This window comes from Hyla sarda, chromosome 2 (genome assembly GCF_029499605.1).
Source record: "Hyla sarda isolate aHylSar1 chromosome 2, aHylSar1.hap1, whole genome shotgun sequence".
Taxonomy (NCBI): domain Eukaryota; kingdom Metazoa; phylum Chordata; class Amphibia; order Anura; family Hylidae; genus Hyla; species Hyla sarda.
The window spans coordinates 267,247,450-267,265,132 of NC_079190.1; the positions used below are offsets into that span (position 1 = coordinate 267,247,450).

The 17,683-nt window shown below is 39.4% G+C and overlaps 1 protein-coding gene across 2 annotated transcripts in view; it reads left to right on the top strand.

Annotated features, from left to right (window-relative positions):
* The first annotated feature begins 5,406 nt into the window (after positions 1-5,406).
* The window catches only part of EPHA10 (EPH receptor A10), a 691,916-nt gene continuing 679,639 nt past the window's right edge, over positions 5,407-17,683 (top strand). For both annotated transcript variants that reach the window (XM_056557121.1, XM_056557122.1), the window contains exon 1: positions 5,407-5,540. In XM_056557121.1, coding sequence (XP_056413096.1) covers positions 5,471-5,540 — 70 coding nt within the window. In that variant the 5' untranslated portion in view covers positions 5,407-5,470. The remainder of the gene's footprint in view (positions 5,541-17,683) is intronic.

A 17,683-nucleotide genomic window follows, 5' to 3' on the forward strand; every position in this document is an offset into this window, starting at 1 on the left:
ATTTAGAGCCCCTGTAGCATAGTCAAATAAAAAAAAAACTGGAATACCCCTTTCATTTGAAATCAAAACAAGAGCAATATCACATCAATATAGCTTATATTTTCTTGCCATTTTGATTACTTACTTTTTATCATTCCAAGATAACAACTTAACACACATCTATAGCATAAGTGATAAGTGATCGTGGGGTCCGAACTGCCGTAAGCTTACTGATCACAAGAGTGGGTGTCCTGAGTGCCCCGGTTTCAATAGAGTGGAAATCATGTATGCACACTGTCACTCAGGGGTCAAGTCCTGGGGAAAAAAGTGTGTGAACTCACCTTAGATTTCCACTTTAAGGGGTACTAGACATCTTAATACCTATCCAAAGGATAGGGGATAAGATGTCTGATCCGGGGGTACCCGCCGCTGGGGACCCCCATGTTCTTCCTGTTGCTCCAGGCATTCATTTAGAGCGTTGGGTGAAGCGTTGGGTTGAGGCTCATGACGTCACAGTCACGGCCCCTCAATTGCATTGAGGGGGCATTACTGTGACATCACGAGTCTCTGCCCTGCATCACCAGTCATCCTGCATAGAGCGAAGTTCGCTCCGTGCACCGGATGTCTGGGGTTCCGCAGCCAAGATCGCGGGGACCCCCGCAATCAGACATCTTATCCCTTATCCTTTGGATAGGGGATAACATGTCTAGGGGCGGAGTAACCCTTTAAGGGCTGGTCCTGCAGGACTCCTGCTAATGGGAACTGCGTTCCTGCTGTGGTAAAAGTGCAGGAACTTCGTTCCCATGAGTTCCTGCAGGACTTGAGCCTGCTGTCACTCCATTAATACTCTTAGAACTGCAGAAAAAAGTGCAGTGCAGCCCTTGGATACCTCAAGCAATCCTGTAATGCACGAATTGAACAGCAGTATTCATAATGGACATCTAAGTCAGCCAAAAAGGGACACTTGAAACCCCCATTCTGATGATCAAAGTGGGCCCCATTAGTCAAACCCTAACGATTAATTATCACCTATCCTCTCTGATCCTCACCTATCCTTTGTCTGTGGATATGTGATTCATTGTAATCTTGGGAAAATTGTAAAAAAAAATAGTTTCTGTGTCAATATATTGAGGCAGCCATATGTTTTACTCATTTTTCTGTCATTGGAGCTGTTTAAAGGGGTTCTCCGGTCCTTACACATCTTATCCCCTATCCAAAGGATAGGGGATAAGATGCCTGATCGCGGGAGTCCCGTCGCTGGGGACCCCCGGGATCTTGCACGCGGCACCCCGTTTGTAATCAGTCCCCGGAGCGTGTTTGCTCCGGGTCTGATTACGGACGACCACCGGGCCGGCGGCGTGTGACGTCACGCCTCTGCCCCCGTGCGACATCACGCTCCGCCCCTCAATGCAAGCCTATGGGAGGGGGCTTGACAGCTATCACGCCCCCTCCCGTAGGCTTGCATTGAGGGTCAGAGCGTGACGTCACACGGGGGCGGAGGCGTGACGTCACACGCCGCCGGCCCGGTGGTTGTCCGTAATCAGACCCGGAGCGAACACGCTCCGGGGACTGATTACAAACGGGGTGCCGCATGCAAGATCCCGGGGGTCCCCAGCGGCGGGACTCCCGCGATCAGGCATCTTATCCCCTATCCTTTGGATAGGGGATAAGATGTCTAAGCACCGGAGAACCCCTTTAAGGTTTTGCTTTTTGCTGGAGCTTTGAGTTTAGATTGGTATCATTTTGGAGTACACATTTCAAACTATTTTTATGAAATTTTTTGTGAAAGTATGAGTAAAAAATAATTAGATTTTATTACCATTTTTGGGGTATGTTTTATCTCTTAATTTTTTATTTTACTTTTTTGGAGGCAAGGTAACGAAAAACAGTAACTCTGGAATTGTTTATTGCTTTTTGCTCTCATTTATGGCATTCAGCATGCAGGATAAATAATAAATTAATTTATAAGACAATAACCTACAACTTTTCTACAACTTTACAGATAAATAGCCAACTGGCTGTTAACTAGGGCATGGTCACATGGCAGCAGCAGAGTCCCATTGGTTTTAATTGGATTTTCCTGCTCTGTTAACATGGCAGAATTTCTGTGGCAACAACATCTACCGCAGAAATCCTAATTCCAGCATCCGCAAAAACACTTCACTTGTTCAGCATTTTTGTGGATTCTGCTCAGAAATGCATTGCCGTCTAAGAGACGTTGCATTTCCAAGTGGTCCTAGCCCGGCATGTTCTGTCGGCGCTCTGCTGTCTGTGGAATGTCTGTATTCTTACTGTCAGCTTTGTTTGGATAGGGTCAGACAGTGAAGGGACATCACCTCAAATAGGAATGCCTAGTTGCCTATTTGGCAATACATTCCTAGTAAGAATAATAGCAAAATGGTAGAGCACACAGCTACAAAAAAGATGTTTCACAATTATTTCATGGGAACCACTAGATCAGGGGAGGTCACGGGTCCTCTTTAAGGATACCTTCTATCTCAAGTCCATGCATCCAATACCAAATTGCTTGGTATTTATTTTGCCTTGACACGTCTGTATTTTGCTTATTCCTAGAAGTCTGAAGGTAACAGGAATCCAGGTGGAAAAGATAAATAAAAGTGTAGACCAGTCATTTAAAGGTTGTGCAGAAAATAATAGTATTTAGCAAAGAACACAGTATTGGATGTGTTTTTGCAAGGTCTGCAATAAAAAAATTCTGTAGAAAATGTCACCTGTGAAACACTTTTGACAGGGTTTATCTGAAAAAAGGTATTTTCTTTCCTCTTGCCCTTAGGCTTGATCAGCCCAGAACTAATTAAGCTATTTGGTAGAGACACAGGGGTCATTTAAGGGGCCCTATTTGACCAATATCTTTTAAAAGTTGTGTCACACAACATTCACTGCATATATCATGGGGCTTGCTGGTGTATATAGCTTTCTTTTCAGGCAACTCCAGAGGACATTTTATGGGCGTGGTTTCCTAGGCGTACATTTAAGTACTGATTTCTGCAAAAGTCGCACAGTTTTGCGCAATAGTCATGACCAGGTGTTGGCAGCTTCTCCTGGCTGACTGACACATATATATCAAAAGGCGTGGGCATCTTGATAAATGTCCACTAGCTGCATGGGGTGCACACTAGTGCCTCACACAAGGGGAAAAAAAGAAGTCCCAAGTGTCCCAAAAGACCCCCATATTCCTTTAAAACTAGGTACACATTGCGGATTCCAAGACAGAGCATTACCGAAGGTGCCCTGTGCCATGCCGGTGATAAGATAAAAACTGACATGTAGCCGAATGTGACCTGATCTCCTGAGCTCAGCACTCTCAGCCCTTCTCAGTGCTGATCGCTGTTAGGGGTTAGGATTAGGGGTTAGGATTAGAGTTAGAGGTTAGGATTAGGGGTAAGGGTTAGGGTTTGGATTAGGGGTAAGGATTAGGGGATAGGGTTCGGGATTAGGATTATGGGTAAGGGTTAGGATTAGGGTAAGGGTCAGGATTAGGGGGATTATGGCTATGGATTAGGGTTAGGATTAGGGTTAAGGGTTAGGATTAGGGGTTAGATTTAGGGGTTAGGATTAAGAGTAGGAGTTAACATTAGAGTTTAGGGGTTAGGATTAGGTTTAGGGGTTAGAGAGTGAGAGGGAGATGGCTGTAAAGCAGAAAAGTGTGTCCCTGTGCGGAGGGTCACATTCCGCTACAGGGACACAGTTTTTTTTATTACACCGGCTCGAGGACCGATCGGAAATGAACATCTCCATAGACAGTAATACATTTCTGAGTGGATTCTGCAGAAAGAATTTCGCTGTACATTATGGATCAGATTTGCTGTGGAAAGTAGCCTAACCAAAGCTTGCTCTCTTTCTAAATGTCATTTCCTTCTTCATCCAAAGTAACAGATTTTTCTCCATATATACTGTAGGTCTCTTGAGATGAATATAAGCATTTACACCTTTTAACCTTCACATCTACTAAAAGGCACAAACTCTCTCTTGACAGAATGTAGATAAAATTGGAAATTAAAGCCTGAACCCATCGCTTTCTTAGTGAAAATGTGGTCATATACATAAAACAGACATTGGGTAAACTATCAATTCCCTCTGATCCCAGCCCCTGTGTAAAAATGACCTTTAGTTACAGTAATTTTAGTAAGAAGATGGACATCCATGTCCATAGATAAGCTAAATTGTATACTCTTACCCTTTTTACCTTCATACACATGAGAATGACAACATATATCTACCTATGAATAAGTAGCTAGTGTGTTAGGTAAGCATAGGCACAATGTGAGTTGAAGAGATGAAGGAACAAGCTCAGGTCTTTTAAAACAATTCTGGAACTCTACAACCCTTTTTCACTATTAATATTGATTCCCACGTGGCGTATTTTGCTGCGTATTTGCTGCTGCGTATTTTCCTACCCATTGACTTCAACGGGAAAATAAAATATGCAGCAGCAAATACGCAGCAAAATACGGCACGAGGGAATGCACCCTAATACTGATATACAATAGATTAAGATTGGACATGCAGAACCTAAAGAAAGAAAATGCTGCTGAAATTATATGGAGCTGCAGTGCAATTTCTCTAGGTTGTATTGGGACTGGTAGAGGTCCCAGAGGTGGGGGTCCCAGTGGTAAGATTGGTGGGGGTCTGCCAATCTTACAGTGGTGGCATATGTGATAGATTGGTAGGAAAGCCTTATGAAAGTTATTCACCAATTGTACATTTTGGCGTCTTATCTTATAATTTTTTTTTGTTTTATCTCCTATTTGTTCTGTCTTCAATTGATTCATCAAATTATTCCAGTTATATTGTAAATGTGCTACACTGTATATAAATAGAATCAGAAGACAATAATAGAATGTTACTACTTTCTAGTACAGTGCAATCTCCAGTTATAATATCTATAAGAACTTGTCATCCCAATGTCTTTTTGATGTTTGTAAATAAATCCCCGGTATATTCTAAATAAACCTGTTTTCGTTGCCGTCTTTATCTTTTAACTACATGAGTAGTAAAGTTAATATCATCTGTTACTTTGTGCATCTCACTGACATAAAATGACACAGTTTGTTTACCTGCAGTACAATGTAAAGCACAGAGCACATGCTGAGCTGTGCAAAATGACAAACTCAATATATATGATATAGCAGAGCTTGTCACTAAACGCTATATCGAACAATGCACTCATAAAAACATGCTTAATGCACGTCCTCCCATTGCATTCGGTCTGGGCTTGATCACGTCTTTTCTCTAATGTGTCCAAATTTCCATTCTCTGCTCACTCTGCAGCTTCAACACCCCCCTTCCTCATAAAAACCCAACACGTGTGTGCTCCCTCCCTGTCCGCCCTCTCATTGGCCTGTGCTCTAGGCTCTGATCCGCCTTCCTATTCCTATTATGGAGCAGCCTGAATCCAAACTGGGAGCTACAAACAGCAGCAGGAGCAGCATCAGTATCAGCATCTCTGGGTATCTACAGTCCACACAGCATGGGGCTCTGCAGCACCCTCACCTGCCTCATCTGCCTCACTCTGCCCTGGTACCTCTCTGCAGAGCAAGGTAGGTACTGCCACCAGAGGGCTGGCTTCAGCCATGCACAAGCCTAGTCAATGAATGACAAAGTGCTCTTTGTGTGAGATACTGTAGTGATTTACCTTTTCTCTCAATAAGGCATGTTTGTTCTAAGAGTGAAGTCATGCATCTACGAGACTGTGCAGGTGTTTGCATGTTAAATGACAAAACCATGGATTCATATTAATAAATAAAATCAATATTTATAGAACTGGAGACCACAGTCTATTAACTTGATATTAATGCATGTTATATACAGTATGTGCACAGTGTGTCAGTAGGTTTTCTAATGTGTCATTAATTGTTTGTTGGCATTAATAGCAATATCTTTGTGCTTTGTGATCTCTATAACCTTCCAATATATGACTGAGGTTAACTATATTTACATATATATATATATATATATATATATATATATATATATATATATATATATTTATGCTCATTAGTCACTTATCATGTCAGTGTTGAGTCTCCAAATGCATTATGCCTCTAAGTCTTTATAATGTAATGGTAATAAAAATACTAGCATACTATGCCCATTGATTTCTCATTACTATGATGGTTTTTATTTTGTATTGTTAAGTGTTTTGCCTTATCTCAGTGGTGGCATTTACTCAGCAGGGTATACATGATATTGATATCTCTCATTTCAATGAATTACAGGGTGTCATTCAAGGAAGTAATGATTCATATTGTATGTGCTGTCTGATTACTAATATTATCCTTGAAATGTTTTCACTCTTTGGATGTGAAATGGCAAACAGCATTCTGCACATTGCATGAATTTCTATAAGCCTAGTATAGAATACCATTTCCTATTGTCTTCTTGATCTCTGAACAATGAATGTATTGTCCTGGGTGGTGTAAATGTGAATCGCAGGTATGTCTGTGTCCACTCTTATAGCCATGATTTACCTTTTATCCATCCATATGTAAGAAGATGCTGTTCTTTCCATTGGCTGGGATAGGGTTAATTGCACCTGTTGTGCCTTATGAGCACAGACAAAGTTGTTCTTTCTAGAGTACCGGGACAGTACTTAAAATCCACCCCTTATTGTCATTGTCTGTAGCCCTGATATTTTACAGTGTATGGCTACTGAGTAATTGGCATGCCTGGGAAGTGGGTGGTAGTGGAGGAGTTGGGAAACAATGGGTATATTTTGCGTAGGATATTTAGGATCCTAGGGCTGAGTTTCACAGCAGTATGGAAAATCATTGCTCAATGGTGCATGAATGATTTCTAATTGACTGAACTCTTAGTATCTTAACAGAGCAAGCCAGTAGGGAAGCTGCATATCTCAACAATGACAGCTATTTACTGTATCTAGCACTTGACTATTGGCACAAGATGGCATAATTACTTCCTGGTGACAAAACACAGTATGGCCAGTATTCCTCCCTCCGAAAATACAGTTTACCTTAGATTACTACCATAGGCTTTATGATTTTTAAGGTTATGCGTTTTTCCTTCTGGCTTAAACCCATAAGTATCTAAGGAGAAGTTTATTGAATCTGTGAAGCTATGTAGAGATGCTTTTATATTTTTTAAGATGGGTGTATCAGCAGGTCAGGAATACAAGGAGAATAGGATATATGTATACTTCATTACAAGTTAAAGAGTAATATCTATCTTTCTATCTATTTATCTATCTATCTATCTATCTCCTATCTATCTCATATCTATCTATCTATCTCCTATCTATCTATCTATCTATCTTCTATCTATCTATCGTCTATCTATCTATCTATCTATCTATCTATCGTCTATCTATCTATCTATCTATCTATCTATCTATCTATCGTCTATCTATCTATCTATCTCATATTTATGTAATATCTATTATCTATTGATCTATCTATATTATCTATTAATCTATCTATCTATTTACCCAACATCTAAAGATCTATTTATTATTTATCTGACATTTATCTATCTGTCTTTCTGTTTACTATTTATGAGCATCATATCTATCTATCTATTTATCTATTTATCTATCTTTTTATTAGCAATCTATCTATCTATCTATCATCTATCTCATATCTATCTATCTATCCATCTATCTCCCAAATGTTTCTGTATATTGGACTTCATGGTCTTTATTATTGATTAAATATTGGAATATTATAGTTTAGTACGATATATTATGACAGTGGTTATTAACTCTTTTGCTTCAGACATGTTATGTAAATATAAGTGTACATACTTGCATATGCAATTCAATCCAATGTATCCAATGTATTCTGAAGAGCATGCACTCTAGTCATAAGCCACTGAAGTACAGTGTAAGATGATGCCCATCAATGAACTTCTATATCTGTAACATGTTGTAAGGAAACAGCTTGTTTCTAGAAGTCTGTTAATACCTAGAATTCAGAGGAAAGCTTCTGATGGGTTGTGAGAAGTTGAAGGCCAGAGTTGCAGAGAGATGAGAGAGAGATTTAGGAGTGAGTGTTGTAGATATACACAGTTCAAAGATGAGGCAATTCCGAGCTTGGTATAAGAGGCCCATAGTGATGGAACCAGATATTGAAGCTGATACACATGGATGTGCCAAGCAGTGTTAAGCCTTGTAGAGAACCAGAAAAAGTGTAGAATTTATAGATATTAATAGAAGGCATTTTCTTTTACAAAGACTGAAAAAAAGATGTGAGTTTGACTTTTCATAACTGTTTATGTGGTTATATCGGATTGAAGCTGTGGGGCAAAGTTTTATGAACATATTCTACAACACATAAACAATAATAATAATAATAATAATAATAATAATTAGTATTATTATTATTATACTGTAGGGTTATAAAAAAGTATTACTTACAATTGCTATGTACATTAGGATTACAAGTACATACATTCAGGCTGTGTTTAATAAATATATGTACTTGATTTACATAATAACTATAATTGACATGTTTGACAATAGATAGAGAGATAGATATGAAATAGGTAGATAGATATGAGATACATCTATCTATATAGATAGATAGATAGATAGATAGATAGATATATAGAAAGATAGATGTGATATCATTTAAAATAGAATATAAATGGTGTGTAAACATACTATATGCCTGTATGTCCTGTACTAATAGCAGGTGACCTCCAGCACCCCAGGGTGACAACACTGCCATGCAAAGCCTTCTAGATTGCTGTGTCATTCCACATTACACTTATGTGCAATGACCTGAATTGATGTATTTATGATACTCCTCCTACCATATATAGTCCATCAAAGAAGCCCATATCTAAGGCAATTTTTCACTGTTACACCTGCCAGGCTTTTGCCGCTGCAACTGTCCTATCCTTATCTGTGAATTCCTGGACTTTAATAAACAGCTCCCCCTTGTGTGTAGAAATCCTCACATTTTACCCTGACACAAATATTACCTCTTACATTTTATTAGGATATTTTTTTTTTTATTTAATATGTTTTTACTGCCTAGGTATATCATACTTTTCACATCAAGATCATTGGTCTCATTTTGAAATACCTCTGCATAGATTTAACAATGACTGTCATCGATTCAGCTTAGTACGATTTCAGAATGGGTCAGCTGTTTTTTTTTGTTATAGGGTAAGATTACCGTAGTAGTGCATAAATGTTGCAGTTCGCCCTCCTTCATTAGTATATAGGACAATGACAATTACAGGTGCCACCTATGTGCCAGTGACGGCAATGTTGGCAATGCCAGGGTTCCATCCTATAGACAAAGACAAGTTGTGTTTATTGCTTTGCTTCTGTAAGAGTGCTTTTACTGTGCATAATTTGGATTATACTGCAAAACTGGAACACAAAGCGAGGCTGATAATGAAAAATGTCATTGTATCTGTTAAGATGAAGAAGATAATGTCTGGTAGTCTCTGACAGAGGCTTAAATAGCCTGTCTGTTCATTACTGTATCGTCTGGGAGAGAGGACGGTACCTAAGATAAACTTGTCCTCTGCTTGCCAGTACCTTACATTTCTGCTGTGAAACCTTAACCCCATCCATCTCTTTGTTTACTTTACCTTGTCAAGCTTTCTTTTGTCATGAAATATTGTTCTTGCTCCTTTTTTTAATGCCTCTTTGACGGATTCTAGCTCTTCCATGGTACCTAAATCTATTTGCTTTGCAAAATACAATCCTGGACCTGTCATGTGAAGCTTGCTATACCTGTACCTCTCTGATTCTCAATATAAAAGCTATCATCACATGGCAGAGCTGACAAAAGGCTACAAGAGGTTCAATAGGTGTAAATCCAAGCTGAAACCTCATACTGTTGTTTTATTCTTCTAGTCCTTACATAGCACCTCAATAGGATTTTGATCTATTAGGCGTGGATACAATTTTAATCTAAACTAGTCCATTTTCTTGACTGACATACATGCTAGATTTTCCTGTATACATACTAGTATGCAAGTTCATTTTTTTTGTTTTTTTTATGTAGTATTTGCCTGAAACATTATTCATGTTTATCTCATACCTCCTAAAGTAGTACCCCATACATAAATAAAATAAAATAAAAAACATATACAGTAATACTGTCCTTCTATCCCCCTCTTTGGAATAAAAACTGCATAATAAAGGGACATCCATTATGTATCATGTCCCAAGCCATTGTGACCAGTGGTGACATTCCATCTCTAGTCATCGTATCTTTTAAGTGGGAAAGACAGTCAAATCATTTGTCATAACAACACATGAAAAGTAAATTGGGGAAGTCTGATTTCCAGAACAAACCCCTCTTTGACAAAGCTTGGTGATTTCTATAACTGGAAATCTGCCATAACGTTGTAAGAAAATGTCCATTCAGATCAATAACAGTTTGCTTAGAATGATGTGTCAGATTTCCAGTAACAGAAATCACTGAGCGGTGACAAGAGTTTAAACTCCCTATGGAGCTCTTCCATTCTCCAAATCAGTGATAGTCCTACATGGCAGATTTCACCCAAGTGATCCTCTCATATGCATCTATGACATATTACATTGACTGGATGATGTCAAGGTTAATGGTGAAATGGTGGGATGCTTCTAAAGTAGCCTGAAGTACTAACCAATATGCATACATGTCCTACTATTATAAATGCTGATAGTTCTTACTTTTATTGAATAGCTAAATTAAAATTATAAGTTTAAAAAGGGTTTGCCATTTGACACCTTTAAAGGCTGCCTGCCATTACTTTTATTTTACCTTAACCACAAGTCATCTGAGTGGTACTTGGCGGCTTCTCCTGACCCTACCAGCCTTCATTGACAGATCTATTCCCCTACCCAAACAACAAAGAGACCCAAATAACTCCTGTGGGCCCATGCTGCCTAGTCCTACATTGGGTCAGAGGCCAGCAGGCACCCTTCATTCATCTCTATAGGAGAGACAGAGATACACAAATACAGCGCTTGTGTATCTTTGGTTCTCCCATAGAGATAAATGGAGGGTGTGCTGACCCCAGAGCTGTTTCCCGTTCAGACCTGCTTGTGGTTTAGGCAGTAAGGTAAGTTAAAACAGAATTCCATTTTCTACATTTCTGCATCAGTGCAAATAATATTCTACATGGATACAAATATTGAAGAAGATGTACTAAAAGTTTAAAAAAAACTAAAATGTTGCCTGCACATAAGTATTCAGACCATTTGTCATGCCACTTGCAATTTAGTTCTTGGCCCCTCCTAATTCTCTTCATCCTTTAGATTTCTTTATGCCTTAATCACATGTAATATCAGTTAACTGGACATAATGGGGGAGATTTTTCCAAACCTGCACTGAGGAAAAGTTGCCCATAGCAACAAATCAGACTGCTTCTTTCATTTTGCAGAAGCCTTGTTAAAAATGAAAGAAGCGAGCTGATTGGTTGCTATAAGCAACTGGGCAACATCTCCTCTGGACAGGTTTTGATGAATCGCCCCCAATGAGTAAAGTCACAATACTGTCTATATAAGATCTAATTGCTGACAACACATATCAGAGCAAAAATCAAGCTTTAAGGTGGAATGAACTGATTTTGCAGAGGCACAGATCTAGAGAGGGGAACAAAAACATTTGGTTTAATGAAAGTTTCCAAGAGCATATAGGCCTCCATAATTCTTAAATGGAGGAAGGTTGGAATAACCAAGACTCTTCTTAGAGTTTGCCACCCCACCAAATTAAGTAATGGGGAAGAAAACCCCATGGTCATTTTGGCTGAGCTCTAAAGGTTCTGTGTGTAGAAAGGAGAAACTTCCAGAAGGTCACTCATACCTCCACCATTCTGGACTTTATGGTAGAGAGGCCAGAAAGAACCTCCTTCTCAGTAAAAGACACATAAAACTCCACCTAAAGTTAGCAAAAAAAAAAAAAAAACAATATTGACCTTTTGAACTGAACCTCAAGTGTCATGTCTAAAGGAAACCAGGCAAAGTTCATCCCCTGTCCATCTCCACAGTAAAGCATAGTGGTGGCAGTGGTGACATTATGCTGTTTTTAGCAGCTAGGAAAGGAAGACTGATCAGGGTTGAGGTAAAGATGAATGCAAGAGCAATGTACAGAGATATTCTTAATGAAAACCTGATCCAGAGGTCTTTGGACCTCAGACTGGGCCAAAGGTTCAGCTTACAACAGGACAATGACCCTAAGCACACAGCCAAGACAAGACGGAAGTGGCTTGGTTATAACTTTGTTAATGTCCTTGAGTGGCCAAGCCAGAACCATGACTTGAACCCAATGGAATATCTCTGAAGAGACCTTAAAGTGCTTCCTCCTAGGTCCCCATCCAACCTGACGGGGCTTGGCAGAATCGGGAGAGAAGAATGGCAGAAATTCATGGGTGCAAATCTTGCGGCATTAAACCTAGGAATACTGGAGCTTCAACTTATTACTGAGTAAAAGGGTCTCAATACTCATGTCAATGTAATATTTTAGTTTTTCCTTTTCAAGAAATTTGCAAGGATTTGCCTATTATCACCTTAAGGACAAATACAAGTAAACCTGTACGCCCCTGAAAGACCAGGCCTGCTTTTTCAAATCGGGGATGTCTGACTTTATTAGAGAACAACTCTGGTAACGTTTTGTCAATCACAATAATTCTGATTTTATTTTTTTTTGTCACAAGTTGTCCTTCATGTACATAGTAAAAGGAAGCTGATATAATTTGTAGTTTTTTTACAATGTAAATCCTGAAATGTAAAAAATTTAGATTTTTTGCTATTTTAACACTAATAGGTTGCATATATTTATACTTCCTGACCAAATAGTTTATGAAACTTATACTTTCAGATGTCTACTTTATTTTGAAATAATTTATTTTGTTTTTAATTAAAGGGGTTATCCAGGAAAAAACTTTTTTTTATATATCAACTGGCTCCAGAAAGTTAAACAGATTTGTAAATTACTTCTATTAAACAATCTTAATCCTTTCAGTACTTATGAGCTTCTGAAGTTAAGGTTGTTCTTTTCTGTCTAAATCCTCACTGATGACACCTGTCTCGGGAAACGCCCAGTTTAGAAGCAAATTTCCATAGCAAACCTCTTCTAAACTGGGCGTTTCCCGAGACAGGTGTCATCAGAGAGGATTTAGACAGAAAAGAACAACCTTAACTTCAGAAGCTCATAAGTACTGAAAGGATTAAGATTTTTTAATAGAAGTAATTTACAAATCTGTTTAACTTTCTGGAACCAGTTGATATATATAAAAAAAGTTTTTTTCTGGAATATCCCTTTAACATTTTAAATTAATTAGAAGCCTAACAATTTAACTTGAAATTTTAAAAATTTAGAAAATTTGAAAAGTACATATTTTTTTCTGTGCTTTGCAAGGTTTGCAGAACTTTGAACATACCCCCAAATTACCCCATTTTAAAAACTAGACCCCTCAAGGTATTCCCTAGGGGGTACAGTGAGTATTTTAACACCATAGTTTTTTGGCAGGAATTATTACAAAGTCAGTGTTAAAAATTCGAACTTTTTTTTCACAAATGCATCATTTGTGGGACATTTATTTTGTACATCGCTTCTGATATTGAAAGAAGTGCACCCTATATTTTATTGAGCTGCTTGGCCCGTATTTGGAAATTCCCCCGCTTAGGCCATATTTGTTTCCTTGGCCGCGTGGTAGGACCCAGAAGGAGAGGAGCGCCATTTGGCTTTCAGGGCATCATTTTAGGCCGAATGGATTATAGGCCGCACTTCATGCCTGCAAAAGGTTTTCGCTGCCAGAACCATATAGAACCCCCACAAGTGACCCCATTTTGGAAACTACACCCCCTAAAGTATTCACCTAGACCAAAAGTGATTACTTTGAGTCCTTTTTGTGTTATGGTTACAAATTCAGTGGAAAAATTTTAATTTTCTCTTTTTTTCCACAAAAGCATCATTTGTGGGACATATTTTTTTGTACATTGCATCTGAAAAGCTGTCAGAACAATACCGCACCCCCAGAAGTGAGTATTCACTAAAGTATTCACCTAGGGCAAAAGTGAGTATGTTGAGCCCTTATTGTGTGGCTAGAATTATTTCAAAGTCAGTGGAAAAAAATAGCATTTGGCTTTTTTCCCCCCACAAATTATTTGTGGGACATCAATTTGGTAAGTCGATTTTGAAATGGAGGAAATGCACCCATATTTTATCACCCCGTTTGTCCCAGGCTGGGCAGTACCCCTACTTAGGCCATATCTGGTTTCCTGACTCCCTGGTAGGCAACCCAGGAGAGAAGCCCCCTTTGGCTTTCTGGGCATCATAATATGAATTAAAGACCCCACTCCATGCCAGCAAAGGATCAGAGCTGGCAGAACAATACCGCACCCCAACAAGTGTATTGGCTGGACTAGGGACCGCTCTGATCAGTCCTTGGTCAGCTAGCAGTGACGTGTGGCTGTCTGTGACAGTTAAAGTTCCTAACGAATATATCCGCCATGCTGTGGGAATAAGCACCCACTCATGGCCAATAAATCCATCACTGAGCATTAAAAAAAAAAATCTTGAAAAAACTGATTTTGTTGGGGGGGGGGGGGTGATAGTCCCCATTCATACTGCATTTCTGCAGTATAGGTGTCCGTTGTCATGTCAAAAAAGGGATGCCAATGTATACTGTAGCAGTCTCATTCAGAAATGAATGTAGCTGCTACAGTATACATCAGCATCACTTTTTTTGACGTGATGCTGAAGGATACCTCTAGCATACTGCTGAAATGCAGTATGAATGGGATGCAGTGTAGGGTCATATAGAGCCCATCCGCAGCATATTTCACACCACGGATGCTCCTGGCAGTAACAAGGGCAAGATCACTGCTGTGGCTGGGTAGCTCAGTGTGTCCGCTCATGACTGCCAGTGGGACATCCACCACTATGAGTGGACACACAAAGCTACCCAGCCGCAGCAGGGAGCTCATTATTGTGATATGCTGCGAATGTGCGCTGTGTGATCCTACACATTATGCCTTTTTTGTTTTTCATTATATTTATTTAATAAATGCTTTTTTTTACACTCTAACATTTTTTTACTTTTTTACACTTATTGTTTTTACATTTTCATCTATTTTATATCATTTTTTTTTTACACTTTTTTTTTATGCTTTGGAATACTTAGTATTCCAAAGCATTGGAGTTATATGCTGCCTGCTAGTTTTACACTGGCAGGCAGCGTATCAGGACCTGCCTCTGGCACATTGTAAAGACCCCCGGCTGCCCAGGTAACTAGCAGCTCCCCGCGATCATTGTGGGGTGCTACAGGAGATAGACAGAGGGAGCCCCCTTCCTCTGTCAAAACTCCTTACAGCTCACGGTCGCTTCCAACCACGGCTGTAAGGGTTAAACTGCCGGGACTCGAAGTTTTCTTCGGTCCTGGCAGTGCGGCAGGGTCCCAGCTGTGTGTTTCAGCCGAGTCCCTGCTGCAATCTCGTGGGTGCACTGGGCAGCACCCACGAGAACCATGGACATGTATACTCGTCCTGGTGCGGGAATGTGCATCCTGCCTGTACGTGTATACACGTCCATGGTCGTTAACGAGTTATACATCTATTATGATGAACTAAAAATATGAATATGTATATGACAAAACAAAAAAAACTGTGATTTCATGACCCAGATCAATGCATATTTTGTCTTGTTCTATATGGAGAAGCCCGGTAGTGTATTATTCCTATAGTCTGATCCATTTGTCCTTGATAATAGTTTGACTTATATTTAACAAATTGATGGTACAGAATACTATAGACTCAAATAAAAGTACAGGAGTGCTCCAACTACAGTCAAGAACACTAACATTTGGTCACAAAGAGCTGATCACAAAGGAGAGGGGATCACTGATCCAAAGAGAAGGGGGTAACTATTTATATGTATTTCATTTATATAGGAGATCTATTTAGATAAGAATCATGAAATTTCATTGAATATAATGGGAGGAATTGAGCAATACCGTCTGCTTGTACTTGGTAGTGTTTCTGACACACCAATCTTTCTTCTGGACAAATGTATTAACAAGGTGATATCACTTTGGTAAATTTGTCTCATCGGATTGTGTGTCAAACTGTGTCCCATTGTGTGCTGAAAAGTTATACTATCTTGCAAATAAAATTGTGCAGTAATATTTGTCCATATGTCATATTAGCAGTAATATGCAACCCTATAGCAAATACTATTGACCCTTTTTGGTACGTTTTAATTGCTCCTTGCAGCCAGAATAAATACCCTATATACCCTGTAATAATGTAGCCAAAATAAATGGCTTATGCAGCCAGTAATAATGGCACCCTGTATCCATGATAAACACCACCTATAGCCTTTAATCATTTTTACCAGTTGGCAGGATTGATTTCACCTATAGCCAGTATAGTCCTTTAGCCTACAATCTACTAAAGCGACAATATCTTGCAGATGAATGTTCAGCCTGTCAATGCAGTTTCAGCTGAAAGAACGGGTACTTACCCAGGCAAAGTTTTACCCCAGCTTGAGCATGTTTCGTGCAGGAAAAGAAAAACTGCTATGTGTTCGAAGCAATTATGTGCCGATGCTGTGCATTGACACTTAACTACTAGCATGGCAACTGGGCCGAAGGCATATAACATATATATATATATATATATATATATATATATATATATCCTGCTTATTTAAAGCTGGACCCACAGCTGTATATTTAGGGGGCCAGCTGAAGATCAGGTGTGCACCTTCTACTTTTGATGGGGAAACCCCTTATACAGCGACACCTTGTCTCGGAACCCACACATACCCAAACTTTACATCCAAATCACTGTTATATCAAGTTTGTTATAATATTTCAAATGAAAAAAAAGAAAGACTAAAGTAAACACAGCATGGTGACAAATACAGGCAAAATTTCAGACCAGATCTATTTTAGTGGTTTATGCACCAAAAATATTTGTCCACAAACTTCATAAATCTGTCCACAACATGAACTTGTAGGTGGGGCAAAAGCAATGATTTCCTAGCACACAAACATATTAAATCTGTCTGTTGTGACACACCCTGTTTCCCCAAAAATAAGACATATCCATAAAATAAGCCATAGCAGAATTTATAAGCATTGGCATTAAATAAGCTGTACCCCAAAAATAATACATGGTGGTAAGTGTGGCTAAGCGTACCGAGGCGGAGAAGTAAAGAAGACGGGCAGCCCTTCTAATCTGGCCAATCATGACAGCTGTTCTCTAGGAGGTGACCGAAGAGGTGCCGGAAGCCCCATCTACAAGGTCAGCTCCCCCTGTCAGGTCCCGGTTATTTTATTCGTGCTACCAGCCGCGGCATTGAGGGAGACAGAAAGTGAAAGTAAAAGTCTCCTCAGTAAAGTGAGGAACAGAAAGTTCTGCTTTGTGGGTCCTCAGGGGGAAGAATAAAGCTGTGGCTGCCGTTTTACTCACTGTGGGTCTCTCTCACCTAGCACCAACCAGCAAAAGTCTGTGGCTCTCTGTATTGTTGTACCATACTTAATAAAGATAAGACATCCCTTGAAAATTAGCCATAGTGTGTCTTCTTGAGGAAAAATAAGACAGTGTCTTATTTTCAGGGAAACACGGTACTAGAGTTGGTAAATTCTCCTCTTTATGTCAATTGTGCCACCTCTATGGACAACAATTTAGTGTATGTCAGCTCTTAGACAATGGCCCTCATTTACTATTGCAAATCCAACATGTTTTGTCGGGTTGTATGCCAGATTCTGTCGC